The 13,378-nt window shown below is 40.3% G+C and overlaps 1 protein-coding gene across 6 annotated transcripts; it reads right to left on the bottom strand.

The window, feature by feature from the left end:
- Positions 1-119: 119 nt before the first annotated feature.
- exoc1 (exocyst complex component 1) lies at positions 120-12,979 on the bottom strand. 6 transcript variants are annotated; one of them, XM_022203010.2, is made up of 21 exons: positions 12,837-12,979; positions 10,546-10,677; positions 10,324-10,454; positions 10,036-10,195; positions 9,707-9,724; positions 8,793-8,980; positions 8,427-8,654; positions 8,126-8,258; positions 7,911-8,020; positions 7,221-7,289; positions 6,426-6,575; positions 5,373-5,481; positions 4,718-4,762; positions 4,229-4,392; positions 4,009-4,122; positions 3,049-3,128; positions 2,702-2,930; positions 1,389-1,572; positions 1,093-1,292; positions 798-992; positions 120-694 (listed from the first exon to the last, which is right to left on the bottom strand). In XM_022203010.2, the coding sequence occupies exons 2-21, from the start codon at positions 10,667-10,669 to the stop codon at positions 542-544; spliced, it is 2,784 nt and encodes a 927-aa protein (XP_022058702.1). In that variant the 5' UTR covers positions 10,670-10,677; positions 12,837-12,979; the 3' UTR covers positions 120-541. The 6 variants fall into 6 exon arrangements, with proteins under 6 accessions (XP_022058702.1, XP_022058705.1, XP_022058706.1 ...); XM_022203013.2 differs by lacking the exon at positions 4,718-4,762; XM_022203014.2 differs by lacking the exon at positions 7,221-7,289.
- Positions 12,980-13,378: the final 399 nt, after the last annotated feature.

Below are 13,378 nucleotides of genomic sequence, written 5' to 3'. Positions count from 1 at the left end.
GCGCAGACAGAAAAAGCAGCTGAGTGTGGAGCAGTTGAGATATATTTAGCTGGAGCATGGTGTAGACATCCCACATTATGTCCTGAACAGTAACATAAAGACAAATGTGAGATATATCCTTGTAGGGGAACTGCAGCTGCAAATTTATTATGTACATATGACATAAAGAAATAACAAAAAATATGACAAACAACATAGAGCAGAGTAGTTGAATGACAAAGAAATAGGTGCGCGCGCGCGCGCACACACACACACACACACACACACACACACACACACACACACACACACACACACACACACACACACACACACACACACACACACACACACACACACACACACACACACACCACACACACACAACACAGCCACATCTGCACTTCTGTCCACGGTACAAATCCCTTTCACTACAATGAACAGACACACGGAGGAAGTGTTCATGATTCAAGAAGCATTACAGGGTAGTTGCTAGTGTGTATCTTCAGCCAGCATGAGGCAGTAGTGAATCATTAGGAAAAGAAAGTGTATAGCAGCTAATCTAATGAGACTGAGCAATGCTGGAGAAGTACTCCAACATGTCCTGGATGGTAAACTCCATGGTGATTCCAGATCCAGGGTAGCATCTGCCTATCAAGTCTTCAAAGTGCTTGTACTGACGGATGAACTCGTCTTGCATGGAGTGCCACACCACCTGGTGGAGGAAATACAGAAGTGCAACAGATTACAGATGATGAGAAACGTGATGCTGCGGTCTGATGAAGCAGTTTCATCACATAGAATGATGCATTTCTCACCTGTAGCAGACTTTCTTCTTCACACAGATGTTTGTCCACCTTCTTGTAGAGGTTGTCGAGTCCCTTTTTGACTTCTTTGCCTGGATACTCTTTGATAACTTTGCGTAGCTCCTGTTTGTTGAAGGCCAGCTGGTAGCTCACCTCCTCCTCGCGGACGCCCTGAGCTACACGTGCTTCAACTCCTTCGAAGAAATGCTGCAAGAGAGAAAACAGTTTGCTCACGATAACTCTCACCTCTTGCATCCTACATATCCTGTCAGTGTAAATGACTAAACTTTGTGATAAGTCTTTTTACATTGAGTTTTTCTAGAGGTTGACCCAGAGAGTTGATAACATAAGACTGCAGGTGGTCTGTGTATTTGTGTTTGGCCTCTCGTCTCTCTGCATCCAGGCAGGAAATCTTTAGACGTGACAATGTAGAGAAGATGTGGTGGAAATTCTCCATCATCACAACATCCCGTGGCGTCTTCTGGCTTTCACTGGCTACTTTCTCCACTGAAAAGAGAATCAATATTCAGAATTTTGCTTGCAAGCATCACATCAATACCACATCAATATCTGATTGCATTTCTGGATGAGCAGCAGTCTCACCGTTCATGAAGACGGCCCTGATAAGTTTGACATAAGCTTTATCCAGGTCTCCTCGGCGCTCTGCATTACGGAAGATCGTTTCAGCAAGTTCAGCAAACTCCTCAAACACGGTGACGAAAGACAGGATACCGACTTTGCTCTTCTTAGAAATCTTCACTTCTTCCATCTGTCTGATCTGACCAGACTGTAACAAAAAGACAGATTTCAATTTGTAACATCTCAAACATGTATGTTTTTTAAAGGCATGTCATCACAAAAATAGCTATTTTTGTAATAACTATCATTTTGGACAACACTTTATATTGAGGTGCACATATTCATTGTCAACTGGTGGCTTATTAGCATGCATATTAGTAACATAATAGCTTTTTATTAGTTATTACCAAGTACTTATTATTACTTTATTCCGCATGATATTATTTTACAAGTACTAGGCCACTGACTTAGAATTATACCTCAATAACCAAATAGCTGCTTGTTGATTATGGAAGTTGTTTTGCTTTGAAAATTTAATTTTATTATTACTATTACATACAATACAGATGTACCTGAGCAATTATAAATATTAACATCTCAAGTATTATATGTTCTCACTAATTACCTGAATAACATAAATAATAAGGCTAATACCCCAATGAAATTATACAAAACCCCAAGAATTCAGGGATTTTATATTGACAGTCATATTGGAAACAGTGGAAAGAAAAACACTCCATATCATCAGTATTTAACCCCTGACTGAACCAGGATCAGGGAAGGTAGCCATGTTTCTCAACCAGCCAAGATAAGGGTCAAGGGTATGTTCGCAACAAAACACAAAACTACAAGTTAATAGAGTCAAAATAACTTTAAATTAAGTCTTCTTACATCAGAGTATGTTCCACAATCTTAAGGAAGGTCTAGCTCTTGACTAATTTACTGTTAGTTTGACACTAATTAATGTACCCTATTTTGAGCTGTTTGCACTTCATACTTAATTAAACCATTACAGCACACAATAGCTGCAATTAACAAGCCCCATTCTTCAGACATGGATGCTTTGAAGAAACTAAATGTCTACAGTGATACACAGGTTCTATTCCCATTCAGTGACAGAAGAAGATCTTCTTACTTTGTATCAATAAGCATTAATGAACTCAAGCAGTTTTAGAATGTAGTCTTGCAGGATTAGGCATTAGAAAGTGCTTTAAAATGACTAATAAAGAGCTGATATGACACTAGCATCCATGCTAATAAGCAGCCAGTAAATGGTGTACATGTGCTCTTATTATAAAGCGGTACTGAATTTGCTGCATCATATGAGCTCTACTCACAATGCATTTGTCAAAGTTCCTCTTGACGGTGACCAGCACATTTCCCAAAGTTGTGCTGAGGTAAGAGGCCGGGTCAACGTTCTCGGCTGTCCACACATGGTGACTCATCTTCACTAGCATGTACAGAGAGTGGAAGCTGTCAATCTTGTCACCCAGAGCGATGAGGCTGTTGAGCTCCGTCTCGATGCTCTGGAAGATTTTATTCATCATCGAGCGCACCATGTCTTTCCTTCAGTTGAGAAAAAAAATTGAACAAGCACAAAAATTTAAAAGTGAACAATGTCTCCTGGTGTGAAGAAGGGTGATATTAAAATCAGAAATGTTAGCAGTAATGTGTAAGTACTCACTCTGATGACAAGGAGTGTCTGTGTTCTGCCTGAGGAAGAACTCTTGATGGTGTGCCTCCATCTGATTCCTCCGTCTCTGGCTGACAGGACAACAGATACAAAACATGACAAGTCAAAGCAAACATCTGCCGACGCAGAGAGGCATGAAAAGTTAAGAGACCTCAGTGCCAAAAGGCAGTATGTTAAAGATGACCTGTCTCTTTTGTATTTAAGCAAGATTGTTGTTTTTGCATCTTTTAATGTCTCCAAATAAAAAAAACTTAGTACTTCGTCACCTGACAACCTTTCCATCAACCTTTTGGCAAGTATCACAGCCTGTAAATGCTTTCTGAGTCCTCTAAATCTTTCCCAGGGGTTTTCCCTCCTATCCTTCAAGGTTTCTAGTTCTCTTACATTCTTTGGGCTGTCCAGCTCTTTCGAAGTCTATCTACAGATGTCTGATAATGCTTATGAAAGGTAATCGGGAGGGTCAAAACAAAATCTTCATCTTGTGAGGTACAAGATATGAATTTTGTCATGGGCCTTAAGGTAGTCCACTGTGGATTTTGAAGATCCTTATACTGTTTTTATACTGTTAACCTTCAGCTTTTTTAAAAGACAGCATGACGTTTGTATTCAGAATTTGCTGAAATTTAACTGAATCCATTCTTCTATCATTTCTAATCAAATGCTCCCGATGGCACTGGTTACAATACAAACCCAAAATGTGATATTCTTAAAGAGCCCATATTATGCTTTCTGGGGTTTTTCCTTTCCATTAGTATGTTAGATAACTTCTATGTGTATTTAAAAAACATCTGTTATTGCCATATAACTGTATGTTCTGCAGAGACAAATGTTCCAGTTTCAGGTGCCACCACAGGAGCACAGCAATTTATGTAAAGTGAAGGAACATTATTCATTTGGATGCCACTTGATCTTTCTTTCGCAGCTATTTCCAGTATGTGATCACAGATGTACCTGCGCAAGAGGGGGCATGACTGTCTGATGCTGCTGCAGCTTAAAGAACTTGCTGATAAAGTCTTGTTCTGCAAGACACAGCGGCTCCAGCTCACTGAGGACCTGCTCAAATATCTGCAGAGACAAAAAGCATCCCTTTAATCTCTCATTACAGAGAAACTGAAAAGCTGTATTTACATTTCACATTTAAATGTTTGAATAAATCGCAGGACAGTGTGACCTTGTCAAATTTGGTCCTGTCAGCCACGTCCAGGTCTGAAGCGGACATGTTGCCCATGTCCAGCAGTGAGGACGACTGAGAACGCCGGCTGTTGGAGCCCTGCACTGTCAGCTTGTTCAGGCTTGAAGTAGAGCCTGTCAGCTTCCCAGAGCTCCCATGCAGGCCTAATGCAGCACGACAAAGACAATGTGATTTAATCAGTTGTAACACACTAAAAAAATCAATCAAAAAATTACATGCTTTTTTTATCCGTATGGTTAGAATTCAGGGGCACTTATCAAAGAATCAGAGTATGTGATGATGCAGGAACACCGCAGTGAGGATTAAACACAACCCAACCAGGTAGATGGTGAGGTAATGGTTTGCAGGGGTTTGTAGTGAAGGGGTTTGAGCAAACGTTCATTTTTAGGGCAGTCATGGAGGGCTCAGTGATGGGAAGCACAGTGAGAAATTGACAGTGGAACAGCTCCATCCAAACATCATACTTACTTTCTGTTTCCTGTTTGAGCGCACTCTCTTTCCGCGGAAGCGTAGCTGCAGCCAGTTAGAAAGGCAGGCACCAAAGACAGACACAGGTTAGGCTTCAAACATGCAGCATGAGAGGGGTGAAGCTAGATGTTAGATGTACAAAGTTACACATATGCTGACGTGCACTGCAGTGGCTTAGGTAGTAGCTTAGACAAACCTTTGGAAAACAAATAGGGTATTTTGGTTTGTTTTCAGAAGGAAAAGCTACTACAGAGTGCAGAGAGCAGAGTCCTGTGATTCTGCCAAAGCCAAAGCTCAACCAATGATCCTTTTCAGATTTTATATATCAAAAAACTGAGCATGTAAAGTCCCTGTGTAGAGGGAAAAGGAGACGTTATTCAAAGATAAAACAAGAAGTGGGATTTTGGAAGTACAGATACATTGGTGAAAATATGCTTTTGGTATCAGATGTGATGCAGAAAAGGCTGTAAAGGAGCGAGGCATTGTTTCCTTGTTTATATGCGAATATTAGAGTACACCATATACACTGGAAAATAACTGAGACAGAGTAAGACAGAAAAACACATCTAATGTCACTGAAAACCATTAATCACATTATTCATTTAGCCTTGCTTCATGTCAAAACTCTGACAACCCTGTGAATCACAGCTCTTACCAAACTTGCCCTTGGCTTCTTTGGATGTACCCGCCATCTTTATCTTGGCGACCTCAAAGAAGTCTTTAATTTCTCTCTCATATAGTCTGCTCATATAATCAACATAGGTCTGAAAAAGAGAGAGGACATTTGTTAGGATGCAAAAAGACAGAAACCCAGGCGATGAATATATCTGGAGAATGAAAGGAATCATTTTACTTCTGGAAAATACTACTATTTACCTTCTAGCAAAGTAATAGATAGCATTATTATATTAGTTTCACTGCTGGTGGTGGAGTCTGCATATTCAAGCGGATTACAACTGCATCCATACGTAGGGAATAGGATTTACAGAAAATATTGCATCTATGTCTCACTGATAGTGGCCTCACTATTCCCTGTTCAACCCATACTTTACCGTTCCTACAGCCACCAAACCTGAAATCTTAAGGATTAAGGTCGTGGTTGTCACATCCTCATGCACTAGCCAATGGGGATGTTGAAAGCAGTGAGTGGACATGCATTCAGCTCTATTCATACTATAGCAGGTACACATTGCTCTGCTGTGCAGATGGTTTGCTCTTTTTTACAGGATATAGCAGCTGGTTACAGGTTGGACTGTAGCACCGTGTCAATGTGGTGATCCCTGAGGTGGGGCAAGCACAGGATTTATGGAGAACTTTGAACTGTATTCAAACACCTTTGATGGGAAGCATGTACAAATCACAGCGACTCCAAAGGTCAGCAGCGACTATTTCAAATACAACTGTTTGGTGGTGAATTATAAACCTGTGAATGAGTGAGAATCGACCTCTCCTGAAAACAAGCATTTAAATTTAGCACCATTTGAGTTCTTGCCACATGTGCAGCCTGCACACTTGCACTGCCTACTGTTTATGCAGCCACAGAGTTTTGGGCATACCCATGGACTGGAAATGTAGAAATTAGCATTTACAAGTTTAACTGACGGATGAGTGACAACAATCTTCTTATTTAGCTCTGAGGAAGAAACCAAACTTTTCATAAAATATCCAACTATTTCTTTCAGTATTTTTGTAGGATAACAGTACTGACCCTGGACAGGCCCTCATACTTCTCCCTGTGGGTGTTTTTCAGCCACTCCATGAGCTTGGCATAGCGCAGCAGGTCCCTGTGGAGAGGGCTGTGTTTGGGGAGGGTCAGCTCAGCTGTGTGCTGCGACAGGGTGGAGCTCTGGTCGTGGCCCTGAGGAACAGAGTGAGAGAGAAAATGGGGAATATTCAAGACAGGAATACCTTACAGGAGAAAACGTATGACGTCCCACTGCATCTTTGTATATACTCACAAACACACCACACTTAAAGAGGATTTAGCTTGCTGTCTGTCACAATCATCTGTAGAGAATGTGGTACCACGAGTCCAGATGATTTTAAAGTAAACATTTTACATTTTTTAACTACAAATCCATCACATTCTCAGTTTAACTTACTGAAAAGTATCTCTCTTACTGCCTTACTGGTGCTCTCCTCACTCCCCCTCAGTGTTAGCTTGTTCAGTCTCTACTGCTTTTACAAGACATGCACGCAGACAGACAGAGCAGACAGGCACAGCAGTTCATGGTATGAGACCATTTGCAATAAAGCCATGTTAGCACCCAAACATAAAAGCCTTCAGCCGAGGCAGTTGGTGGAGGAGGAGAAAGATGGACGGTGCCTCTTCAGCTTTGACTTCAGATGAGAGATGTTAAGTAGTTAGAAACATTTCCCATGCACTAAATAATGCACTGTGGTGGAAAGCCTGAGCTCTCATGGCATGTAAGTTGGCGTAAGGTGAGAGAGGTCAAACAATAGCAAAGAAGGGGCACGTGGGGGTAGCTGTGAGGGTACTCACTGGAAGTGACAGACAGGAAGACCTATAGAACTGAGGGATGGTCATTTTGAAGTGACTGAAGTGGTTGAACTGACACAGAGACAGAGAGCAAAGTGGGATGATTCAGAGTGAGCAACACCCAGAGTAAAGAGTAGAAGGGACACAGCTGAAAGGAAACAACACAAGGAAGCCCAGTGAGAGAGTCTCAGCTAAAGAGGAAGCTCATCAGGGGAGAGAAGTAGCCTGGAAAAGAACAGGAAAGACTACAGGCCTCTGTTTCACAGCAGACTTGCAAAGGCCACGTATGAAGACAACACAAAGTCTGACATTTATATCTGCTCTTATGACTTTGTTCACTATTACACTGTTGTAATATTCAGATGCATCAAGTGGTAAAAAACAATATTAGGAAAAAAGAATTTGTTTAGGAATACAAACAAATTTGTAGTTTTTGAGTCTTCATCAGCAAATTCAAGCTGCAACATTTACAAAAGCATCATGAATACACATGAAGTCATGTGTACAGCCTTGCTCAATCCCAGAGCTCTGTACAGCCAAAATCAATCAAAATGAAGACTTATTTACTCATTAGTTCAGATTTCACTCATTTTAATTTTAAAATCACAAACTTCAGAGAATCTATAACCTAAAAAGATATTCCTGATTAACCAGCTCTGAATGCTGACGAACATGTTGTAATAATAGCGTTACCTGGTGAACAAACACATTGTTGAGGTGATTGGTGAGGCGACGAGCAAAAGTGTCTCTCAGTTCAGCGAACAGGAGCTGTTGCTGCGTCACAGCCATCAGCTTGTCGTGGCCTTTAGAAATATACAACATTTTAGTTTCTTCTTATACTTCAGAAACAACTACCAACTGATTTAGGAAGCCCAAATTAATTGATAAAGCTTCATGTAGAGACATACCTGGTCGGAGGGCCACATTCATGCACTGCAGAAGAGCTTCAGAGGCGTTGATGCAGGCCTCAATACCTTTAGGTGAGGTCAGGTCTCCCTCCTGTAAGGCCCTGATGTGTCCCTTTGATAAGTCCATGTAGTTCTACATGATGAAAGACAAACCACAGCCATCAAAAGTAAAAAATATCTATATTCTAAACTAGGTTTATGCCCAGAATAGCTGATCAGTGTCTCTAGATCTGCTGGGGACTTCAATATGCTACATCACTTGGTGAAAATACAGTAGAAAACATTTAAATGTGTTCCTAACCACCAAGAACTGGATCTCATCCAGCAGTTTGCCATTGTTGGTGTTGCTGATCTGGATGAGGCGGTTGCTCTGTGAGATCTGGTCCATCTGCTCCTTGACACTCTGGAGCATCTCCTCGTAGCTGCTCAGCTTCCCCTCAATAGTGTCCACCTCCCCCAGCGCCTCGTCCAGCAGCTGCATCAGGATGTTGACCTGCTTCTCTGATGCCATGATGGACTGGATGTTGGCCTTAAAGTGTGAACAGAAAATTCCTGTCATGATTATTCATTCAGTTTGGTTGTAGATCACTAAACAGGAACACTGCTTTTAAAAATTAGAAGATACTCACAGTTTCCAACAAAAATGCATTAAAGTTGCTTCACTTACGCCATCTAGAACCTGCAGCTCCTTGAAAAGCTTCTCTGCAAAAGCCTCAGCATTGGAGATCGCGTACTCGCACATCTCCATCATGCCCTCAATGTCCTGCTCTTCGCGAGTGCTGAGCTCCTGGTACTCGTCCAGAGCATCCTCGTCGCCCCCGGCAACACTTTGGCTCTCACCGCTTGGCACTGATTCTAAGCCCATGGAACAAAGAGGGAAAAGTATGTGCAAGCCATGAATACAAGGGTAAGCTTAATGACACCTGCTGGCTATCTTCAGACTCAGCGTCAGGTTATTCACTTCTTGGAAGGACAACTACAGACACAGTTGGATTCATTAACTGGGAAGGCTATCTGAAGGATTTTTCTCTTTAAGTTTAAAACTGCTATAAAGTTGTACTTATTTACTACCAGTGATGAAAATGCAGTATGAATATGAGTACAGAATGAAACACAATCTTACGTAGTGACAAGAGGATGAAAAATACGAAAAAAATCCATATTTTAGACTGTGGATGTGCTTCATTATATCGTCTTTGACTGATAAAATAAGTGTACTTGACTGTAAATCAATAATCTGCAAAGTAGAACAACTGCACTTTGCTTTGGACCAACTACAGACAACATGGGCTACAAGTGTGGGTCAAACGAGACGGGATTCATTAGTGAGCATGTGTAAGTAAATAATCCTACGAATTAAGGTGGAATGGACAAATAAAAAAAGCCAAAAGTGAAGTAAAAACATGATCGAAATGTCTGTTATAATTACGGAAAAAAATTAATCATGCCCACCCATATTTAATGACATAATTCATATAGCAGGAGCTTCAGGGAGGTGAGAGTCTCTAATGAGAATGGCGGTTTGAGGTCATGAGAATACAATGGAGAGGAGTGAGGAAGGGGAAGTTAAGTCCTACCAACCTTCCGCTTTAGGAAGTTCTGGCCAGAGAAAGTTCAAGAGAGAAAAGTGAGAATAAAGAAGAATTTAACACAGAAAACCATACCACAAACCAGGGCACAAAGAAGAGGCTGAATATTTTTTAAAAACATACTATGAAAAAATTAAATCAACCAAAGTACAGGAGAGATTCTCACTTCTGGGCTAAATAAGAATACCTCAAACATGTGCGGCACACTGTAGGATCAACACGTTCAGTTTGAGAGAAAAACACGCCTTGAAACAAATATAATCAAATCACATAGAGAGGCATGCGGTGGCAGCAGTGGTTGAGGATGGAGCGTTTACACACCTTCCAGCAGCTGAGCACTGACATTCACAAACTCCACCTTCTTCCTCAGGTAACGCTGGTTGAGTTTCCAAATGCAGGAAATAAAGGAGTTTTTTTCAGCCGTGCTGCTGGCCAGCCACCGGTAGACCTTCTCAAAATGAAGGTCAAACTCTGGATTTTCCTAAAGCACAAGAGTAGAACCGATAGTACATTAGTCCTGAGTGTGGGATGAAGACGACTTTTAGAATAACCGAACACGCTTGCAGGTCAGAACATAAAATGACAGGAGAAATACATTATTTCTCCCACCTTGCTTGCATCTTTGGCATCTACTTCTGTGAGGTCTCTGAGCTCCCAGGTCTGCTGTCTCTTGTAGAAGTCCCCTTTGTCTGATTTCTTCACTTTTACCACTTTTACCTGGACAGGCCTCTCTATGGTAGCTGTAAAGAAAAGGAAGCATTACTTGAACAACGTTTATCTTTCATCATTATTAGTCACTTACAGCTGCTTCTGCTGCTACTACTCACGCACCTGTCGCACAAAGGAAGCAGTTCTTCTTTTTCTTCCCGGCCTTGCAGACATTAACAATGCCGAGAAGACGCTCATCATTGGGTGTGAAGATGTCCCTCTGGAGAGCATGCTTGATGGCTGTCATGGTGGATGCTGTCACACAGAACATAACAGGTACTTATTGTGATCATAAGGGACACATATTCACTGTACTTGCAGAAACCACAGACATGCATAAACACTTCTCATAAAGTTTTACTTGCATGCGATTAAGCTTAAATGATATTTTTTTATCTGAATATTGTGCAGTTAAACAAAGCATTTCAAAACACTATCTAGTTCTCTTACATATTTACATTTACCTAAGCCTCTCCAAAGACACAAGAAGGTACAGCTACATAAAATAAAGTTAAATTTAAGTTATTAAGATATCTTCAAAATTTGTGACTCCGGGGAGAATTAATTTTGCCATGTTGAAATAAATTCTAAGAGGTTATGCAAACACAATGATCAAATGTACCTAAGTATATTTACTTCAATACTGTATTTAAGAACAAGATTGAGCTACGTGTACTTTATTTGAGTATTTCCACTTTCCTCATTTCCTCACTTCATATTTTCCTTTAGCGGATAATATTGCACATTGTACTTCATTACATTGAGCCGACAACTTCAGTTACTTTACAGTTTTAATTTATTAACAAAAAACATAATCAACAAATAAATTATGCTGTTATATTATAGATTAAGAGATGATTTCTTTAATCCCAATGGGAAAATTCACAAGCTACCCCATCAGATAAACTGACCAATGTCTAATTATGATGTTTAATAACTACAAGTTTGTCAAAGTTTTCTAGTTATGACCATTTCATATATAATTCATACTTTTTGTGATGGTTGCAGCAAAAACAGAGAAGCATTGTCAAAAATTCTCTGATTCCAACCTCTCACATGTGAAGGTTTGCTAGATTTCTTTGCAATATATTACTGTAAACTAAACAGTTTCAGGTGTTCAGGGGGCAACCCAGTAGTCAAGTGGTTAAAGCGGACAACAAATGGGGATAAATTCCTTGAGCAGTAAGTCCCCAGTTTAACTCCCAGTTAGCTGGACCATTTGTTGCCTATTAATCCTCTGCTGTCTTTAGCTACAATACCCATTTCTCTCCAGTGTTACTCATAAATTGAGGCATAAAAAATTCTATTAAAAAACACCTAACTTTTTTTGGTATTTTGGGTTGCTGTAAAGTACATTTACTCAATTGCTCAAGTGCTGTACTTGAGTACATTTCTGAGTTACCATTTTCTACCACTTCATTTTTTCAGCTCTACTACAATTCTGAGGCAAACGTTGTACTTTTTACTCATCTACATTTATTTGACAGCTTAATCACTTTGCAAGGTTATGCAAAACATAATAAGTCAGCAATTTATGATTCAATATTATCACTTCAGCCAAAACTTCATTGATCCCTGAGGGAAATACATAAGCTACCCACCAGACAATCTATATAAAGCGGTTACATTTGCTTTACTAGCTCTAACAATAAAGTGATGAACACATTAATGCATCAACTGTACAACATTCTGAATAAGTACTTCTACTTATTGCACTAACTTTTTTATTCTTTTACTTAAGTATTCATTTAAAGGCATGACTTTTACGTGTAGAACAGTATTATTGGTACTTTAACTAAAGTAGAAGATCTGAGTGGTTCTTTCACATCTGTCATAACGCATGTAAATACTCGTTTGGTGTCTTTAGCAACCTCTTTTCCAACGGTAACTAGCTCACAAGACATCAGAGGCTGCTAAGGCTACAACAAAGCGGCCGAAAAATACAACAGAGGAGTGAATACACACATTTTCAAGTAGACTAGTTGTAATCAAACAACCAGAGGCCATTCCTAACATACAGACCTGATCAAAATCTTAAGACCAGTTGAAAAATTGCTAGAATTGACCTTTTGTACATTTGGATCTTAATGAGGTTTTAAGTAGAGCTATAATATGCAAAAGCAAAAAGGGGGAGTGTAAAATGCATATTCTAGCAAATTTTCAACTGGTCTTAAGACTTTGATCAGGTCTGTATATGCACTGATGTCCTCTGTGTCGGTTAGCCTGCTGCCTGCGAGCGTCCCTGCTAGCTGGACAAAGCTAGCTGCTGTTAGCATCAGCTACGCTCGTAGCACAAAGCAGACAAAGGGAGTGACACTCACGGAACAACTGTTAAACAACTGTCAGTTTTTTTTAAAGCCAGAATGCTCTCTATCTGTGTTTTCACAGTGGTAAACATCTAAAGAAGCGATTACCTTGTATTTATCAGCCCACCAGCCCTGCGAAGCACCGCCCTCTCACTTCCTGGTTGTCAGGCGGAGCGGTCATGTGACAGCATCCACACCTACAGAAGACTGCGGTCAAGCCAGCCGCCTCTCGTTTCTCCGTAGTCAAGCCAGCCGCTCCTACATTTTCAGTGCGCTCTTATCGTCAGCTTACGGTAAATGCACGACCGCGCATCAACTATTTCCGGTTTAAAAAATAAAGCGCTGCATTCGCAGATGTATTATACAGGGATGTTTTAAGTAACTGACTCAGCTTAACTGTTAACTATCGAATTGTACGGCTAATATTTACACTAAATAAATAGCTTGAAGTATAAGAAGCTGAAAACTTGTTTATCTATCTGTCTGTCTTAAAAATTGTGAATTCAAATAAAAAGTGATGTGTGTCATCCCAGTGATCTATTAGTGTGATAATAAAATAAACCTCAGTCGAAAAGTCACATGATCTGGACCGAAATGAGAAGACATGCTGATATTTACATTAAAAAATGTTTAATTTTTTGCTTTAAAAT

Source organism: Acanthochromis polyacanthus, chromosome 4 (assembly GCF_021347895.1).
Source record: "Acanthochromis polyacanthus isolate Apoly-LR-REF ecotype Palm Island chromosome 4, KAUST_Apoly_ChrSc, whole genome shotgun sequence".
In the NCBI taxonomy this organism is placed as follows: domain Eukaryota; kingdom Metazoa; phylum Chordata; class Actinopteri; family Pomacentridae; genus Acanthochromis; species Acanthochromis polyacanthus.
This window is presented reverse-complemented; position numbering and strand designations above follow the sequence as displayed.

What these genes read in the sequence shown, in the direction of transcription:
- exoc1 (XM_022203010.2), bottom strand. Translation starts at nt 10,669, where the DNA reads ATGACAGCCATCAAGCATGCTCTCCAGAGGGACATCTTCACACCCAAT. An exon ending in GCTCAAACAGGAAACAGAAA is followed by an intron (nt 4,393 to 4,717) that starts GTAAGTATGATG and finishes GTGCTGCATTAG; the next exon opens with GCCTGCATGGGAGCTCTGGG. An exon ending in AACCTCTAGAAAAACTCAAT is followed by an intron (nt 993 to 1,092) that starts GTAAAAAGACTT and finishes TCTCTCTTGCAG; the next exon opens with CATTTCTTCGAAGGAGTTGA.